The 18,894-nt window shown below is 33.9% G+C and overlaps 2 protein-coding genes across 2 annotated transcripts in view; one reads left to right on the forward strand and one right to left on the reverse strand.

Moving 5' to 3' along the window:
• Positions 1–18,894, forward strand: part of LOC125815159 (metal-independent phosphoserine phosphatase) — a 156,454-nt gene that overhangs the window by 28,336 nt on the left and 109,224 nt on the right. The window lies entirely within an intron of this gene.
• LOC125815151 (pentatricopeptide repeat-containing protein At4g35850, mitochondrial-like) lies at positions 5,990–12,284 on the reverse strand. The gene is given in 14 exon segments (XM_049494560.1): positions 5,990–6,473; positions 6,817–6,918; positions 7,008–7,085; positions 7,166–7,231; positions 7,538–7,631; positions 8,296–8,372; positions 10,527–10,733; positions 10,828–10,945; positions 11,356–11,453; positions 11,556–11,621; positions 11,775–11,815; positions 11,818–11,936; positions 12,018–12,153; positions 12,237–12,284. Coding segments are annotated over 14 exon segments (1,311 nt in total). The 5' UTR covers positions 12,262–12,284; the 3' UTR covers positions 5,990–6,389.

Consider the following 18,894-nt stretch of genomic DNA (forward strand, 5'->3'; position numbering starts at 1 on the left):
TTTTTGTCTCTTCTGTAACAGCCTGCGATCGCTGTGTTCACCAATCCAAAGTTGCTTATTTTTCCAGTGCTTCTGCTCTTCTCTGTAAGCCTCCTCTTTTAATTACTTATCTAATTTTAATTAACATGCTTTTGTCTAATAATTTTCAATTTCCATTATTTTTGTATTTGTAGCGGGTGCGTGTGGTTATGGAAATTTAGCAATAGGCTTCAATGGAGGTCGACTTGCCGCTGCTGTTCCTAAAATTTACAATAATGGTGCTGGCTGTGGTGCTTGTTATCAGGTTAATTGAGTTCTCGTTCTCCATTAATAACAATTTAATTTTGAATATTTAAATTTCTCATAAATAATTTGTGTGATTTGCAGATAAGATGCAAGGACCCAAAAATTTGTTCAAAACATGGAACAACGGTAATGGTTACTGATCTAAATAAGAATAACCAGACTGATTTTGTGATCAGTAGCAGAGCTTTTATGGCTATGGCCATTGAGGGAAAAGCTAAAGACGTTCTCAAATTGGGAATCGCCGATGTTGAATACAAAAGGTAAATGTTAACAAAATAATTTTGTCCACGTTACGAAAATGGATAGGTATGAGTTTATAAAATTATTGAGGGAGCCCTACGATACGAACTTTACGTTCCTTGTCTTAATTTTCTTGTCAGCATACACTGTGTTAATGTTAATCTTTGGTGGTTTCGTTGCAACTACCAAAAATAAAAAAAGAAATAGTTGTAGAATTTGACATAAAGGGGCATCTTACATGCCCCACTTGACCAGACAATATAGTACTAGTCCATAATTAAAAAAGTAACATTCAATTGAACATAAATGATATGTGCATACGTGTTATTTGGTAAATTAATCAAATGGTTAAGCGCTTGGAATGAAAGGTTATGCTGATAATTACTGTAGTACTAATATTGTTTTATTTTTGTTTGTGTATGGGGACAGAGTTCCTTGTGATTACAAAGGCAAGAATTTGGCTGTTCGAGTAGATGAATCAAGCCAGAAGCCATATTACCTAGCAATTAGCATCTTCTACCAGGGTGGTCAAACTGAAATTGTGGGTGTTGATGTTGCTCAGGTAAAAAAAAAAAAAAAAAAACTACTTTTACTTTTCCATCTTGATTTAGTGACGTAATAAATGTGTTTACATGTTTTAGGTTGGATCGTCGAACTGGAACTTCTTGACCCGAAACCACGGAGCAATTTGGGACACAAGCAGAGTGCCAAGTGGGGCATTGCAATTTAGGTTTGTGGTGACAGCAGGGTACGATGGCAAGTGGATTTGGGCTAAATCAGTGCTGCCATCAGATTGGAAAAATGGGGTGATTTATGATACTGGAGTTCAAATCACTGACATTGCTCAAGAGGGTTGTTCCCCATGTGATGATGGAAGTTGGAAACTTAATTAGTTTTTTTTTCTCTCCTTTTTAACTGTAACACCACACACAAAGAATATTTAATAAAATTATAGATTGATTCAGTTTGAGTAGACATAGGGATACAAATTAAATTCCTATTCTTTCTTGTTCAAGTCATATTAGTACTGTAACATCACATTCTTTTCGCTATCCAGAACATTGATTAATGATACAATCTCTTTTTCCAGTGCTTTTATCATGTAATGTATGTCACAATTTATTACTTTGTGATATCTTCAAGTAAATGCTCAAGGACCTTTTGGGGTAATCTCTTCATATAGATGGATAATTTCTAGAGATTAATCATAATTCTCTCATGGGGTGCAACATCTCATATATGTAAATCTTTAGAAGCACACGTCTACGAAACCTTGCATGTCTTTTCTTAAACGACATTTTTATGGTAAAATCTTCTTAAGCAACTTAAATACCTCACATATGCAATTAGAAGCCCAAATTCCTAAAAGGTGATTATGGGGGTAAGTACGGCCAGTAAAATTTTACTATAAATCTATCCAACTTAAGGTGGTGATATCGATCCAAAGGTTTGAGACAAAAAGAAGGTACCTTTACACAAATGGAACATATCCTTGCTCTAAAATTTTAATTTGCAAACTAAAATTATCTTGAAAGGCATTTGGGAAAAGTAGCCTAAGACATTTTGCCTTGAGATGGTTAGCTTTGCCAAGTTGATCCACGTTTTGAGTAATTAATCAAAGTTTGGTTCAAGGTAAGGACATATAAGCTCAATACGTCTCATAGACTGCACAATAGTGAAGTCCTAATAGCTACTATGATCCATGAGAGATACATTAATTCATTCGAAATTAGACAAGTTAAACAAGGCTACAAACACATTTAATATGACATCTACAATCAACTGCAAATAAAGATAAAATTTTGATTGAGGTTTACTTAAAGTTCTAACATCTAATAACCGTCGAGATGAACTTTTTGAAGGCAACAAAATCAAATGTGTGGTTGAAAAAATTGGCAAGCACAATTTCTGAAATGTTTGCACCCGTACGCCCTTGTCATTGACCACCAAATACCTGTAAAAAATGAAGAGCAGCTTCCATTAGAACATTAACAAGTCTTTTATTTTCCTCTTTCACCAGGGCAGGGAATGGGGGAAATGGAACTTACTCCGGCCAAAATGTCCTTAGACAAACTAGGCTTGATTTTTCCAGCTTGATCGGCCACAGGCTTTTTCTGGGGAAATTGTCATATCATCTTTGGTGCAAACTGATCACTTGGGAAATCAGAAATTACCCCAGATTCCTGTTGCACCTTTTGCTTCTGTAAAGATGGAACAGTAAAAAGTATTATCTTTACTATATTACTCAGTTGTGCAAGATATAAGGTAATATGAAACTGAGTGGTCGAATACCTAAACTAAACCTGCCTATAATACATTACCAAGTAATAATAATTTGGGGTGAGGAAAAGAGACTTTTTCTATTTTACACACAAACCAACATCTATATTTTTTTTTTAGTTTTGCTTAAAGAGACATCTTTTAACATCACATCAGAGCTTATCGACGAAAAACTAGAGCTGTCTCGTGTTGTAACTACTATTTAAAGAATAAAAACTCAAAAGGAGATGGTAAATGAGAAAGTCAATCGAGGGAGTTCAAAACATGCTGCTTAACAACTACTTCCATGCTAAAGAATTAATTAAATATTGTATCACTAACCTTCTTCATTCGTTCTTCAATAGAACTTAAAGCACGAGATTTATCAACTTGTGTAAGGTGGAAATCACGCTCCCTTTTAGCAGCAGAAAGCTCCAAAGCTAGTTTCTGCTCACGAACTGCATGCCTTTGTGCTGCAAAAATGTTTGTAAGGCATCAATTAAGAAGTGAATGGAGATATGGGTCCGCCCCTCTACCCTTCTCCACTTAAATATTAGGTTTTGCTTTGCTGGTGTGGGGCTTGAACCTGTGACCTAAGCCACAATTTCTCCACTTTTTGCCACTCGAGCTAGGCCTTGGGGGCTAATCAAATTACATTGTTATGACACAAATGGCGTAATGCAACAAAACAATGTTGGTCTAATCCTAATAGAAGTCAAATTTTGGCCAGTATCTGAATAATTGGTGTCCCCTAAAAATGTGTAATAAACACAATAACTAGTCATCTCATAAAGAAAATAGAACATTTGTCAAACTTACTGCAAGATGCTAAGATGGAAAGCTATGTAAATAGCCTGAATGTCTAAAATCTAAATAGAATTCCTTAGACAGAAACTTCAATATAAGCATACCCTTCTGAAAATGCTTGCCCTCGGAATCCACCTGCCCGTTTCCGATTCATTTGAGCAGCAACAGCTATATGCAAGACAAATTAGTAAAGACAACCAAGGTGAAGTGTTTATAAACAAGGAACTCAACAAACCTTCAGGTACAAGATATATTCTCTGAATTTCTCCAAACTAAGAAAGAACCTGGCGAAGTTTCACGTGGTCCATACGAGGCGGTACTCTACTTACGTGACAAACTCCACGCTTTTCCGCCTTCACCTTCTTCTTCTTCTTCTTCTTCTTCTTTTTAACTTTTCGCACTTGTGTTTTAGCTTCATCTTCTCCACGTGGTGGACTTATTTCCTTAATTTTCAAATCTTTCTCACCCATCTAACGAAAAAGAGAAAATCAGTACTTGTGCTATAGTGGAATTTGTCCGTCAAAGCTACGAATAATTTCCAATGTACTATTAGCAATCATAAAATTAACCATAAGGATAGTTGAAACCAAGGGCGGCTCAACCCTAAGCCCTAAAGTAACAAAATTACAAATCCAATCCCCAAATTCAGGAAGCTCAAACATATATATACATCCGAATCCGAAGATAATAAGATTAAAGGAGAACCAAAAGCACTGAGACAAAAGATGAAGGAGATACATACATACCTAAAGAGACGACCAGCAGAGTTTGAAATTATAAGTAATTAAATTTACAGTTACTTTTCATTTCTTAATTTATCCAATTCACTTTAATTTGAATCAACCATGTTTTAATATTGGCTTTATAAGATTGTCTTTCATTCTTTGAGATGTTTTATTAGACATTTCAAACTCAAACTAATTATATTATCAACTAGTTAAATTTTAAAAAATATTGTCTTTAACTTTGAATGTCTTCTAAAGAGGTAATGATCACTATAATATTGATTTTTGTAAATAAAACTAATACAAAATATTATACAAGTAAAAACTGATATTTGATGGGTATATTCAATCAAGTGAAATCTTAATTTTAAATACTTTTTGAATATTTTTGATAGTTTAGATAATAATTGACTTTATTGAGAAATATTTCAAAACTATAATCAATAAAAGGGATCTAAACATTTGTATTGTTAGATAAGATACACTAATTTATATATATTTATTCTTGTCTTACAAAATATTATTAAAAAAATATTATATGTCAATTGAAAAAGAAAAATTAATTATTAAATTATAATCAATTGCCAATATTTTTTAAATTCAGATAGGACTGACGACTGTCAATAGAGAAGAGAATAAAAAGAAATGGAGATGGTAGTCTAACTAGTCAAATGAAATTCTCTAGAATAATTTCAATTATAACTTAACATGTCCCGATTAACATGAATAGTGAGACTTATACATATTTGAATTTAAATGGTCTAACTTATCAAAACAATACACTCAATATAACTCACATGTCCCGCTACTAGATATTAATAAGAAGAATGAGGCTTACACAAATTTGAATTTAAATGGTCAAACTTATCAAAGCAATAGACTCAATATGACTGAATTCTGTAAGAATTTAATGTGATTTTATTTTATTTTTGTCATGCTATTTAAGTAATAGTGTATTATGTTTTCATCTGATTCTGCAGATACATATGATTGCAATTTTAATAATTTTTTATATGTATATTAATGATTGAGGTTTGTTCTTTATAATATATGGTTGTATGTTTCAAATTTGAGTTTATTTGGAGTAAATTGAAAAAAGAATTTATCATTTGTTTGTTCAAACGCACATGTGAGATTCGGACATACCTTTTCAAATTTGAGTTTATTTGGAGTAAATTGAAAAAAGAATTTATTATTTGTTTGTTGAAACGCACATGTGAGATACTAATTGAATGACAACCGCAAAACGAGTAATTATGCACTTCTCCTTAGAACTTTGGAATTTAAAGAGCCCAACATTCGAAGCAATGAGTCTGTCACTGATTTGTGCCCTAACAAAATAGATTTGTGTCCTAACAAAACCATCATTTTTACCGGCAGAAGAGGCGGCCGTGTTCCATCTTTTGAAATCTAGTTTTTGTTATGTAGTAATATTCATGGATGGGACATTTTTTTTGGAGAGGCTCCATTATTTAGCTATCTATGAAGTTGTTTTTCGTCACTAGTCCATCAGAACATTAGACATTACTTCTTTTAGTGCTTACATTATAATTTCCTGCTAATATAGCAGTAACAAACCCAAAAACAAAACGAAGTTGAGTTATAGTTAAACAAACATCTTGGTTAACAAAAACATCATATATCTATCTATCTCAATATTAAGATGCATACTTCAGTTAAGATGTCTAAATCTGAATATTAAGAGGTTGTCTAAATGATTAACACTCAACATTTAAATGTATAAATTTTACTTTAATCTAAAAATTATAAATTCATAAAAAAATACTAGTGAAAGACTTGATGTTTATACATCCTCGAGGCGGCATTATGTAGTCGAGAAAAAGTGTGACTAGCAGTCGCAGATTGAGAGTAAATCTCATTACCTCCCTAACAATGTCAATTAATCTGTGTATCTGCTCGACCTGGGTACATGAGCAAATAGGCCAAATTTTATGGAATAAAAGGAAAAAGGCAGACATTCTAGGGTACAAAAGAACCCAATGGTTCAGGGCAAGGTAGCTGCTGCATGGCCTCAGTCTTCTGTCTACGATCGTCCAGCTCCATACTGGATCCTCACCCACCAAACCTCTTTCTCAAATTAAGGTAGGTTTGAGAAACTAGTTTCAGTCTTGGATCATCAGCTGGTATCTCCCGAACCTGAGATGCACATATATTAACCAAAAGTTATGACCACATACACCATTAAGGAAAATGCCGTATTTCCAGATGCATCTTGGCTGAAGAAGTTATTCCTGGTGGATCAGAGCTTACAGGTTTTGCACCATTCTATATCAACCCATTCAACAAGATCAAATTGCAAGAATGTAAAGCGAACGAAGTTTACTGCTGATCCAGCCAGACATACCACTAGACATGAATATACTTAGGAATGTATCCAAATCGGTGATCAGGAAAATTTGTTGGACAAGATACAACTGTTGCCCTTATCTAGCGTGATGGAAGAAACCAATGGATCTGTCAGCAAGTAAAGAAAACTCACCTTCAAGCCATCATAATATGCTTGAACACCAGGAAATGATGGTGTCATTTTACGAGCTTGCATCATGTCCCATATTAGATTGGCAACAGTATACCCACCAGTCTGCAAAGTGTAAAGACAATATGTGATGATAGAAGATAAAAGTAAGATAAAGTTAAGGGCTAAAAGTTTCTCCTTTTCTTCTTTCCCACCTTTTCACCCGCAGCAACAAGAAGGAGATCACTTCCCATTTTAGGATCCAGGAAGAAGTTCCTGGAGCTCATATTTACCTGCACAAATGAGAAACTTTATCAAATGGAATCCACTCTGACATAATGTGAAGTCGCTATAACAGTCAAACACACCATACCAGTGTCTCTTGAGCGAGTTGCATCCCTTCAGGAGTGTAACCGACCATTGCTCCCTCAACAAGTGTCTACAGCCAAATAAAAATTGAAACGAGAATCAGATTGGAGAAGTTTCCTACTTAACTACTTTAATTTACTTCTATAAGCTCGGTTAGATTGTCTCTCCCTGCCATGGCAGAAATTCCTTAAAGAGACCATGCATGAGTTCTTTATCCAATAACTAAAAAAGACCATGTATGAGTTAAGATGACAGCTGCCAGAAGATAGACTAGCGTACAAAGTCCTAAATATGGTGGTGTTATGTTGTGATGGAAAGCCAACTTTCTGGGGCAAGACTAGACTAAATTGCAGCTAAAATGTATTTTGGAACTTACCATATAGAATTCAACCATAGGTGGTTTTCCCGAACTCATGTAGTCCTCAAAAATTTTCCGACCACGTTGTAGGTCCCCAGATTGAAGATAACATCTGCACAAACACAGAAACAAACACATGGAGGCAAATCGAAAGAAATGAATTATAGACTATGAAAAAATCTCTAACCAATTTCCAACGAATCAAAGATAGACTAGAACTGTAGTTGACACTTCCTCATTCACATATAAGACTTGAAATACCATTATATTGGGAAGTTTCAGCTACTTGTTTCTTGGATTATGCACTCAGATTCCCAGAGTACATGGGATGCATAATGGACTCATTAAAATGTTTGTTAGAGTGTATGTCTAACCAATGATGCAAGGAACATCTAGTGAACAAAGTTTAATGGTTCACACTCAACTGGAGATCCCAAAATAACATGATAAAGTTGTATGTTCAGCAGTAGCTTAATGCTATGTTCTAGAAATAAAACACAGCTTACATATTTAAATGACATAAAGCAAACAACACTGGGAAGCAAAGACAGCACAACTAGTGATGTTATTAAAGTAAAAAGAATGAATAAATTCACAGATAAGGTTTATTCCACACTGGGAAGCCAAGACAGCAATGATTTTTCAAGTAGCTTAAATACTTCCTAGAGTTCTACTCTCCCCTCTATAGTCTATACGGACTGTGAGGTTTATAATACTATAGCCATTTTAACCAACTTATTGAGTTAAACAGTTGAGAGAAGGATCTAATACAATACCTCATGGTTTGCATCAAAATGAACACATCAGGTGTTTTACCATCCTTGATAAGCATCTCATGAAGTGCATCGATCGACTGCCATGAAGAAGAAACATAAGATCAAACCGAGATTGCCAAATTATTAAGGTTGGCCATGTTCCATTTTTTTTGATAAGGTAAACACTTTTTTTAACTAATAAAGTACCAAGATGGTACATAAGCAGTACATGACTAAGCATCCTCCCAACCAGACAAAGCTACATATTCTCACCAAACAGATACAAGAAATATAAGTATTGGTCCATAATCTCTAGCATACTACTATTATGCAAAAATACATTATCCAAACATTGGTTCTTCCACTCTAGGTATGTGACTTTATTCCCCTCAAAACATGCACCATTTTTTTCCAACCATGTGGTCCATAATATACAAATGGGAATAGTCTTCCATATTTGTTTCATATTTCTTGAGCCTCTTTGGCTTTGGTAGCGTTCCAGTAAACATGATCTTCTGAGGCATGACCTAAGAAATACCAGCAATGTTTAGAAAAAGCTCCCAACATTGTTTAGAAACGCTGCACTGAAATAGTAAATGCTCCATAGTTTCATGATCTTTTTCACATAAATAAAAGCTGTTGTATAAAGAAAAATCCCTTCATTGCATATTGTTTGAGTTAAACATGCCTCGATTGCTGCTGTCCAACCAAAGCAGACTACCTTAACTAGAAAAAATCATCTTCCAAGGCCATTTTGATAGACACTATGGACAACCTGTTGAAGTACCAAACTGTAGCAATTTTGACTGGAAACCTTTTACCCTTGCTGCTGACACAAATCAAGTTATCCTCTTTATTATGATCAATTCTCGCTGATTCCAACAGCTGAAGCAACTGACAAAAAATTTCCAGTTCCCAATCATTTAGATTTCTCCTGAAGACTATGTCACTATGAACTTGAAAAGAATTCTGAAATGTATCCCTCTTTTTTGAGAGAACATCTGAACAGGTCTGGATATCTGTCCAAAATTTTATCCTGACCCCATTTCCCACATCTAGGTTTGGCCATGTTTCATAAAAACTAAAAAGGAGACAGAGAATTTTAAAGCAACAAAGCTTAATAGTTCTTACACTGAAAACAATGATAGACCAACTTATCAAGGACTACTATCTTGCCTTCACAAAAGAAACTCATACGCACCAACTTGCACCCCTAGCAATCATCCTTTGTTAAAAAAACACAACCTTTAATCTCAGCGAAGACAAGCACTAGAGGATTTCCTCCTATATGTTCAAGCCTTGGTAGAGTTACCCGGTACCTTTACTGATGAGAGGTACAAGATGCCTGTGGAATTAGTCGAGGTGCATAAGGTGGTTTGAACACCACGGTTATCAAAAAATAGAAAATATCACAAAATGGTATGAAAATACAATATTAGGTACTGTAAGGATGGTTCCAGCACATGATATTCCTTATGGTTTACACTCCCAAGACATATAAAAGCAAATTGTCACTTTCGAAAGGATCCTGATGTAACTCATTACTCATAGCACAACCTTTCTGATTTTTTCTGTTTCAAGAAATGTTTGTTTGCTTGCCAAAGAAAATAGACTTTGGAAAAGAATTGATCACCAGTGTTCATTGACTTTACTGCAGTAGAAACAATAATACCTTCAACCTTGATCTGATCCCCTAACAAGACTGACGTTGCTTATATTACAGATTTAAGATCCACTGGTGTCATTAAAACTTACATGTGCATGACATTATACTAAGGATTTTCTTATCAAGAAAATATTCCATTGTGACATCATACTAAGGTTTTCTTCAAAAGATTGAATTTAATCTTCAATGCTTATTTTACTTCTCTTTTCCCTCGTAGAAAGCATCTATGCAAAAGGACTTCCAACATAAAGATTAGACCAGACAAATTACAAAAGCGACCTTTTAATAAATGAATGTTGTGCTTGAATGTATTATATTTACTACGCATAAATAATTAGACAACGTTAGATCTATCTTATCTGTTCTCAACTTAGAACACAGTTATTTAAGATACTTATTGAATCCGAGGCAGGGAGGGGGAAGCCTACTGCAGATAACATGTTGAATTGAAACGTCTAAATTAAATGAATGCCAAGTGTATGCAGGATAATTTACAGGAAAAAATAACAGAAAGACTTGGACCATATCTAATAAAGCAAAACTGAATCACATCTAATGATCTTTTAGTGGATGTCAAGTACGGTACCTCCACACTTTTTAGGTCTGCACAGGCATGAAATGCAACATGATAAACCGTCAATTCCTTATCTAAAAATCCACGCCGGTAAACATATTCAGCAGTTGGGATATTGTAAAGTTCTTCTTGAGAGATGCCCATCATGGACCTAATAGGAATGTCACCAGGAGCTTCAACTGCTGACCAACCCTTGGACTGCTCAACTAGCTCAATAATCTACTCCAAGAAATAACAAAAACAAAATTAAATAAGTCAAAATATAATTAAAATGGAAAACTAGTAAAAGCACATGGACGCGCTTGTTGCTCACCTTGGAAGCTACATCATCTGTGACAGGTTCCTTATTCTTGTGAGCAGCTATAAGTCCAGCATAGCAGAATTTATTCAGACCAAGACCAGCAGCAGTCATGTCCCGAACAATTGCATACCTGCAATGTTGGAAAAGAAGCCAATCAGATGCCGGAGGAAAACAAAGATTATGAATCCAGCAGAAAATAAACCACATAACATCATGTTTGGAAAGATTGGATGAAATATGACACTGAAACATCAACAATTAGCGCAAAGAAGTTGACAGCAGGAAATATTTAAGGCTCTACATCCAGTAGAGCATATTAATCAAATATCATTTCACTGAGTGAGGAGATGTTCTTCAGTGAAATGAACTCTAATCATATCATGGTGTTATGTCAGGCTAATTACTAAATAATTTGCTGCATTCCAGATTATCTACTGCATGAAGGATCTAATTGTACAACGGCATATGCCTTCACATGTAGGCATGACCAAATGTGTATTAGCAATAGATACAGGTGCAACCATTGAGCAACTTTCTTACACTCTGTCTACCCGACCAGTCATTGCAAATGCATTGAGGAGACAGATATAGGTTTGCCCAGTAGGCTTGACTTCAAATCTCTTCATTTCTTCCAAGATCTACTTACAAAGAAGAAAAACAACATTAGTTATTTCAATGAATCATATTATTGTTGATAATTTCAGAATAATAAAGCAGCAAGACAGAGTAAGGATGCATACGCTTATTGCTTGTTCAGAATTTTTGCATTTTCCACAGGTAGATATCAAGAAATTGTACAAAGAAACCTGTGATATTGGCAGAGCCTTGTTATTATAATTTTAGAGCTACTTATAAATCAGGCAGCACAAATATACAAATATGAGAAGTGAGTAATACAGGAGACATGGGGTCTGAAAAAAGATTGATATAAGATATGGTAGGAAGGAAAGGATAGATACATCAGGTACGAAGCCCATAGCTTTCATCTCTTCACGGAAAAGAAAGCATCTTGCAAGCGAGCACCTTTCATGGTTCCAATAAGAAGTGAATGAAATGTATCTCTCTCCGGCTTTATTCCATCGAGCAACATGTCATCATAAACGTCCCTCAACAAGAAATTCCTAATTCATTCATGTAATAATTGGAATCAAAATCATGTATGTAATCCCTTAATCTCAAATCAATTGGAGTATGAAAATTACCTTCTCTGAGCAGTAATAGAGTTAATAACAGTGGTATATTCAGACTCATTGTTGGCATAGTTTCTGTTGGCGTACTCTTCCGGTGTGGCTGCAAAGTATCGATGCCCTATAGTTCGAACGAGTAGATTTTTGGGTCCTGAAAGAAAGAAAAAAAACACCTAAATCAAATGGAGATGGAACAGCAGTGAGTATATAATGAGGAAGAAGATTGATACCTACCAGAGAGGGTTCTGAGGAGCTTCATGGCTGCAGCAGAATCAACTACTGGAGGAAGAAGAAATAAACCCTCGGCCTCGCTCCAGGTTTTGTGCCTACGTGGCAAAGGTGAGTTATGATACTTTCGGGCCATTCTAGCTTATTACTAATTGGAAATTTACATGATAATTCAGGAGGCGCAATAAAAAAAAAATATTGCAATTATCTATAGTTTTACATTCTTCCTTTCATAATTTTACATTCTTTTTCATTCATGAATAAATAAAATATAGTAGTATATACCTATAGAACTTAATAATCACTGTTATGTAGAGATGAAGAAATAAAATTAGTTGAACTTAACAAAATAAAAAATTCCATTTTCTATCTATGGGTTCCACACTTCATTTATATGCAATTAAAGATAAGAAGCATGTTCTTGTTGGGTTTTAAAGGTGTGAACAAGAAATGAAGGGTTGTGACTATGTCGAAGGATTGTGACCTTTATGAAAGGTTGTGTTCTAAAGGGTTGTGACATTTATGAAATGTTGTGTTCTAAAGGGTTGTGACCATTTGAAATGTTGTGTCTTTTCCAAAGTGTTGTGACCTTTCTGAAAGATTGTATTCTTTCCAAAGAGTTGTGACATTTACCCTTTGTTGCTATAAATAGAGAGACTTTCTCATTTTTCTGCATCGAATTCTTCTCTTCTCTTGCATACATTTCTTACAAAATAAAATCGATCGATCATGTTTGTGTGTGTGATTCGTTGCTGTCATTTTGATTTCGTTGAAATTATTGAAGTTTGAGGTACCGCTACTTCTTTAATGGTTAAACAGTGGGTTCTGTGGACTCGGATAGTTCTTTGTTTTTTCTTTTCATCTTTTATTATTACTTGTTTGCTAATCTGAATACATGAGACAACAAGCTTAAGAAATTTAATATTGATGGTATTTTCTGTGGTAAGGAAATTACTTTATTTTCTGTGTTCTTTTTGTTGGAAAAAAAAGAAGAAAAAGAGAATTATTTTATCATATGATAAAAGAGATTTGGGATGAATTAATACTACTTTAATATGTTCGAGTATATTTATTGTAGTAAATTTTCCTTGGATGGGTAAGATTATCTTTTATTTTCTTCCCAAGTGCATTGCACCACTTCAATTTTATTTTCAATGAGAAAAGTTATTTTGTGCATAAAGGCTAAGATGAACACTTTAATTATTTTTCCTACATTCTTGGTTTTATATAACTATGAGAAGAAGTAAATGAACAGATGTTGTTTCCTAACCATATTTGAACATGAGTTTAGTTTCTTGTTGAAATTAAATGTCTTCTTGTGAAAATAGGAATATGATGGATACTGAGAAAAGAAAAAAAAATAGCAAGAAAAGTGACTTGCATGGAATATCATTGCTGACAGATAGAATATGATTCAATGAGATAAAAATCAGGTTCTATCTTTATTTCCCTTGATTACTATTTTCTTTTTCTATCCTTTATAAGTTATGAGATTCATTTCATTTGTAGTTTTCTACTCCATGTGAAATTTGATTTTGTTTGACTTTTGGAGACTAAAATTTTCTGATTTTTTTTTACTCCTTTGGTTTAAAAAAGGGATAAGAGTCTGAAAAATATCCTAACTTTGGTCGGATTTGTTGTTGCGATACTAAACTTTCATAAGGACCTATTACCTCCCTAGACTATTTAATACCGCATTTTTACCTCCTGAATTATTTAATAGTGTATTTTAAAGGTATATATGTGCCCACGTGGACACATTACTATTTATAATTTTACATTATTTTTTATGTCCACGTGAGCAAATATATATGTTTAAAATACGGTATTAAATAGTATAGGGAGATAATAGGTCCTCATGAAAGTTTAGTATCGCAACAGCAAATCCGATCAAAGTTGGAGTATTTTTCAGACCCTTATCCCTTTGAAAAATATAAGAACTTCACGAACAAATCAGATTGTGCATTGGTTTGAAGAATATAGAAACTTCACCAATTTGTTAAATACTCTGTTTGAATGCATATTCTGACTAAGAGTACAAAATCTTTGTCAGGAATATTAAGGCCAAATGATTTGAAAAAGATAAATCTTCATTTTAGCAGTGTTGTATTTGAGGTTTCTGGAGATTAAAATCTTTTTTTTTTAATTTACTACTCAGTCTGAATGTGAAACTGATTCGAAGAATATAAAAACTTCATCAGAATTCAAGATTCATTCGGTTAACGATTAGAAGAATATAAAACATTCATCATTAAACTAGAAACAAGTTATATAAAGATTGAATCTTTATTGTTAGTATTCTAAATACTAAGTGGTCTGTCTAGTTGTGACAGAAAGGGAAAAAAAACACTAGTAACATAAAATTAGTAATTTTTGTGCCTGCAATCAGTGGCGGAGCCAATATTTTTAATAAGGGGGTTCAAAATCTGTAGAAACAGACAGACGAAATAGCCGAAGGGGATTCAACATCTACTATATATACTTAAAAAAATTTATTTTAACCATGCATAAATAAGATAATTTTCCGCCGAAGGAGGTTCGGATGAACCCCCTTAGTATAAGGTGGCTCCGTCCCTCCCTGCAATGGGTGTTTCTATGGATTAAATATCCAAAAGAAGGCTTCGTGTTGCCAATGTGTATTGATGGTATACCATTTGAAAGCATGGAAAAAATATGTGGAAAATAATTTCAAATACTTGAAAAATATATTTGAGAACATATTTAAAATGTGGGGTTCTTTACTTATGATAAAGACAAAATTAGACTTACTACCTAATTTAATTTGAAAGTACAAGATATGAAATTTAATGACATTCTTGTATTATGTTAGACCCACAAAATTCTTGGAGTATATTTGATATTGTGGTCGTTGAGTCTCTCTTTACTAGTATATGATATGACTAGTATAAAACCACAAAATTATATTACTCGTTCAAAATAATTGTATTCTTTGATGAAAAAGTGTCACTTAAAATATTGTGATTTTTTATGAAAAGATATGTCTATTTGTATAGACATGAACATTGGTGAAAAGTGATATGTTATGTTTGTGTTGTAAAACAAACATTAGGGTCATATTGCCCTTATTGGACCGAAGAGACTATGATCATAGGTAATTCTATAACAAATTGAATGTTATGGAAAGGTCCTTCTGCAAAGGACATCTGACAAGGTGTTGACTCTAAAACAATGTATGTATTTGACAAAGTTATAAAAAGTAAAGAACAAAATATTTGTAGGAAAAAGTTACCTCACGGAAGGTCTTTTCAAACTCATTATTCTGTTTGTTCTTACTTGAATCAAATTGTTTGTGACATGAATGCTTAGGACATGTCAATTACAAAACCTTGCAAAAACTTATCAACTTAGAATTTTTGCCTAACTTCTATTGCAATAAATCAAAATGTCAAGTATGTGTTGAATCTAAGTATGCTAAGCATACTTATAAATTTGTTGAAAGGAATTTTAATCCTTTAAAATTGATTTACACTGATATTTGTGATATGAAGTCAACACCATCTCTTGGTGGGAAAAAGTGTTTCATAAATTTTATTGACAATTGCACTAGGTAGTGTTATGTTTATTTGTTGAATTGTAAGGATGAAGCAATAGAAACATATAGGCAATATAAAAATGAAGTTGAAAATCAGTTGGATAAAAAGATTGTCATGATTAGAAGTGGTAGATGTGGAGAATATGAATCTTCTTTTGCATAAATATATTTGAAAAATTGAATGATCCATCAAATTACTACATATACTCACATCAATCTAATGAAATTGTTGACGGAAAAAAATTGAACTTTGAAGGAAATGTTGAATGTCCTACTTATAAGTTCAGGTTTACCACAAAATTTGTGGGGGTGCTATCATTATAACAAAAGAGAACAACCAAAAGCTTGTATGTTCAGAAAGAGAGAAACAAAAAGTTTTGTTTGTTAATAAAGGGAGCAACAAATAAAAAAAATACTTGTGTTTGATGTGATTGAAAAAGTACTTGACAAGTTCAAGTATTTGGATTTCAATATTGTCAAGACTCTAATAAATGTGAGTTTTGTACTTCAAAAGAATGAAGGCAAAATCGACTCACAATTGGATTATGCTAGAGTATTGAGAAGTATGATATATATCATGAAGTGTACGCGATCAGATATAGTATGTGCTATTAGTAAACTGAGTCGGTTCATGAGTAATCTCAATCAAACTCATCGGATGACAGTGAAAAAAAAAGTTTTGGAGTACTTGAAAGATACTTAAAAACTATTTGGTTGCATTATAACTAATATTCAATAGTATTGGAAGAATATAGTGATGCAAATAGAATCACCAGGTCAAATGAAGTAAAAGCCACGAGTGGATATGTATTTACTCTTGGTGGAGGAGCAGTCTCTTGAAAATCTTCCAAACAGAAATATATCGCTCACTCTACTATGAAATCTGAGTTTATAATTCTAGATAAGGCCGGTGAAGAAGTTGAATGACTCCGAAATTTCTTGAAAGATTTTTGGCCTAAACTTTTAGCTCCAGTATGCATACATTGTGAGAGTTAATTTGCAATAGGTAGGGCATGAAGCATGATGTATAACAGAAAGTATCGTCATATATGACATAGACATAATATCGTTAGGGAACTACTCTCTAGTGGAATTATCATAATTGACTATATAAAGTCAAAGGATAATGTGTCGGATTCACTTACAAAAGGCTAACTAGAGAGGAAGTTGATAGATTATCAAAGGGAATTGGACTATGGCCGAGGAAAAGTCATTGTGGCGGTAACTCTACTTAGAAGACTGGAGATCCCAAGATCTAGGTTCAAGGAGATCAAACAAAGTCATTGATGACGGTTCACCATTATCAAAATACTTTTTTATGGTCCATTCTCATGATAAGATAATGTTCAGTAATAAGGATTAAGGCATTAGGACTTTTTAATGGTTTCTAAGTTTGATACAAGGTATATCGAATAGTGTATCTATGGAATAACACATTTAGAAATCACCTATGTAAGTGAGAAGTGTAAGCCGCTTCAAGGAGAATCCGGTAAGGCCAGTTCTCTACGCACTTATAAATCAAGACGTGTTCATGGCTGAAACGAACAAAACAATGATAACCAAAAATAGTTCAAGGAGTTGATTGTGTGACTTATATTGTCTAGGTATACACCAAAGCTTGACGGTTCAAAGATATCAAATTTACCGATTGACCGAGTATATCTGATATATGTTCACTATGGAAAGTTCAAAGGGAAACCCACTTATCCAGATGCAATCAATCCTTACTTACGAATCACACAGTTTTTCATGCATATATTTTAACAATAGTCATTCCCTGTTCATGTGGTGGATTGTTGGGTTTTAAAGGTGTGAACATGAAATGAAGGGTTATAACTCTCCTGAAGGGTTGTGACTATGCCGAAGGGTTGTGACCTTTATGAAAGGTTGTGTTCTAAAGGATTGTGACCTTTATGAAAGGTTGTGTTCTAAAGGGTTGTGACCTTTATGAAATGTTGTGTTCTAAAGGGTTGTGACCGTTTGAAAGATTGTGTCTTTTCCAAAGTGTTGTGACCTTTCTGAAAGATTGTATTCTTTCCAAAGAGTTGTGACATTTACCCTTTGTTGGCTATAAATAGAGAGACTTTCTCTCATTTTTCTGCATCGAATTCTTCTCTTCTCTTGCATACATTTCTTACAAAACAAAATCGATCTATCGTGTCTGTGTGTGATTCGTTGTTGTCATTTTGAGTTCGTTGAAATTATTGAAGTTCGAGGTACCGCTACTTTTTTAATGGTTAATCCGTTTTATCTTGGGAGGAATTAATGTGCAACCTCGAGTACTTGAGGGGATTAAATTTCTTAAGGACACACAGTGGGTTCAGTGGACTCGGATAGTTCTTTATTTTTTCGTTTCATCTTTTATTATTTCTTGTTTGCTAATTTGAATACAGGAGATAACAGAGGAAATAAGAAAAATACTCTTTGATTCACATTATAAATCAATTTCTACACAAAAGGCAAGTGATTCTGATCACTAGACAATGAATTGATTGCATAACCAAAAGATATGCTGCTGCGTTCCAAATTTTTGTTTTGCAATCTAATTCATTTTGATCTCCGTAGTAGAAAAAAAACACAAGTTGAGATATTTGTAGAAAAAGTGAAGTTGATTTTTGTGGAGTATTGGTTTATATGAATTTACAAGTATTAGTGTGGTACAAAACTGTTGAATAGCCCTTTGGACTGTAACGATCTATTCTTGACTAGCTAGTGATGATTCGAAACATTGAGGAGGGACACTCGGGTTTTGATTAAACGCCTGAAAAAACATTCAACAACTGATTCTGCAATTCGTCATATTTACCAGTCTTAGACCACAAAGCAGCATCAACTTTGGATGATTCTACTTCCTCTTTTTTCTTGGACAACAATGACCAATTACTTGATTGAGATCCGTTTCCGTTGACATATGACAACAAGGACTTAAATAGGCCTAGAGTGACTAAACGAACCTCCTTCAACTTTCAACTGCCAATGTTTAAGGTAACTTCTCGACATTTTCCTTCATCCTACTCTTCAAGTCTTTAAGCAACTTTTGGATCATCTTCTTGGACTTCTTTCTAGAAGTTTGGTAGATAGAGATGTCATCCATGTTTAGGAGTGGCAAAC

Source organism: Solanum verrucosum, unplaced genomic scaffold (genome assembly GCF_900185275.1).
Source record: "Solanum verrucosum unplaced genomic scaffold, falcon-dt-bn FXZP01000261.1, whole genome shotgun sequence".
In the NCBI taxonomy this organism is placed as follows: domain Eukaryota; kingdom Viridiplantae; phylum Streptophyta; class Magnoliopsida; order Solanales; family Solanaceae; genus Solanum; species Solanum verrucosum.